The sequence below is a fragment of the Oryzias melastigma genome, unplaced genomic scaffold, assembly GCF_002922805.2.
Source record: "Oryzias melastigma strain HK-1 unplaced genomic scaffold, ASM292280v2 sc04084, whole genome shotgun sequence".
NCBI lineage: Eukaryota > Metazoa > Chordata > Actinopteri > Beloniformes > Adrianichthyidae > Oryzias > Oryzias melastigma.
The window spans coordinates 1-1,458 of NW_023420652.1; the positions used below are offsets into that span (position 1 = coordinate 1).

The 1,458-nt window shown below is 46.0% G+C and overlaps 1 protein-coding gene across 1 annotated transcript; it reads right to left on the minus strand.

The window, feature by feature from the left end:
* Window positions 1–11: 11 nt before the first annotated feature.
* Window positions 12–927, minus strand: LOC112139681 (sex hormone-binding globulin-like; the record flags this gene model as incomplete). The annotated part of the gene is made up of 3 exons (XM_024262512.2): window positions 768–927; window positions 499–688; window positions 12–188 (listed from the first exon to the last, which is right to left on the minus strand). Coding segments are annotated over exons 2-3 (270 nt in total), but the record flags the coding sequence as incomplete, so codon positions are not given.
* Between the last annotated feature and the right edge of the window lie 531 nt (window positions 928–1,458).

The window sequence follows — 1,458 nt, forward strand, 5'->3', positions numbered from 1 at the left end:
TTAGTGATTTGAAGCAATATTTGAACCTGAACGATCATCTTTTCCTTCTCGATCAGGATCCCACCGAGGGCCAGTCGAAGTCCTCCTGACATGACCTCTTCCGTCTGCTGGGACTGCATCCCCACCTTTAGTCCGGTTGAGCCATCGACCTCCAGAATGACAAACTTCTCCTGGTTGCTAACTTCCAGCTAAGAGGTACCAAAGAAGCAACTTCCCGTTTATTTCAAACAATCAACAAAAAAAAGTTTCAACTTTAAAGAAAGTTTTTTACACTGAGACAGTCTGGCTGACTTTGTTCTATTGAAGTTTACAAATGGGAAGAGGGGGTGGGATTACTCTATGATTAAATCATAATTAAAAGACAAACGGGCTTTTACAATCAATCAAAAGATGATTGGAAAGCAACTTTCGGAGGAAACAGAGTCAGGTTTGGACCAAACAGCGCAGTGTGAAAGTGGCCTAAATGAACCTCGTGGAATCGTCCCGGTTGAGACTGACCGTGTGCCACTTCCCGTCGTTCAGCTTCATCCCGCCCTCCACGCTGACCAGCATGCCTTCTTTGCTGATCTGCATCAGGGGGATGCCGTTCATCAGGGACAGGACGAACCAGTCCTCTCCGTTTTTAGTGTCTCCATAGAAAATCAGACCTTCGGGGTCATATGTCCGAAACTGGAAGGACGACTTGATGCTGCTCAAACAAAGAGATGATTCAAGTGATGGGTAGAGTTAATATTCCATCATTATGCTTTACTCTTCTCCTGCTTTACCTGTTGATTTCTGAGAGGTTGACTGCTGTGTGGACCAGCGGCCTCCAGAGGTCTCTGACCTGACTCAGGAAGAGGACGGAATTGCCTGACACTTGTTTCTGGAAGACGTAAAAAAATGCATCATGGACATATTAGCGGCCTCTGAATGTTACGATCCGTCTTGATTGGCTAAGAGTCCATTGATTGAACATAAAGGGAAGCACAGTTCAATTTTCAGGGGTTAATTTATCGTTGCATCAATATTACATGCAAGTATGTTTACGTTGAAACGTCAAGTATTAGTAGCTTCCGGCTACAGTTGCGACATTTCCGCTTCTGGCTAATGATGAGTTTAATGTTGTGTTTGAGTGCCATCTTGCCTCCAACCAGGTCCCTCTGGAAAATGTGGTCTCCTATTGGGTTTGTCAGCAGTTTCCATGGTTACCCCACCTGTGTTTGCACACATTGGCTTATGGGTGCCGGTCCCTGGGCAGCAGAGCTTGCTAGCATGCTACACTGTCCACTGGTTGGCTGGTTAGCATAGCTAGCCCACTGAGTGGCCACTTAAGGCAACTGCGGACAAATCCAATTGGGCTTCTCATTTTCTGTCCACTTTTAAACCATATAGGGGCCCACTTGGCCTTGCTTGGATCAACATTCGTACCACTTCGACATTTCGCACCAACTGTGAGTACATGTGCGAGTATTAGGT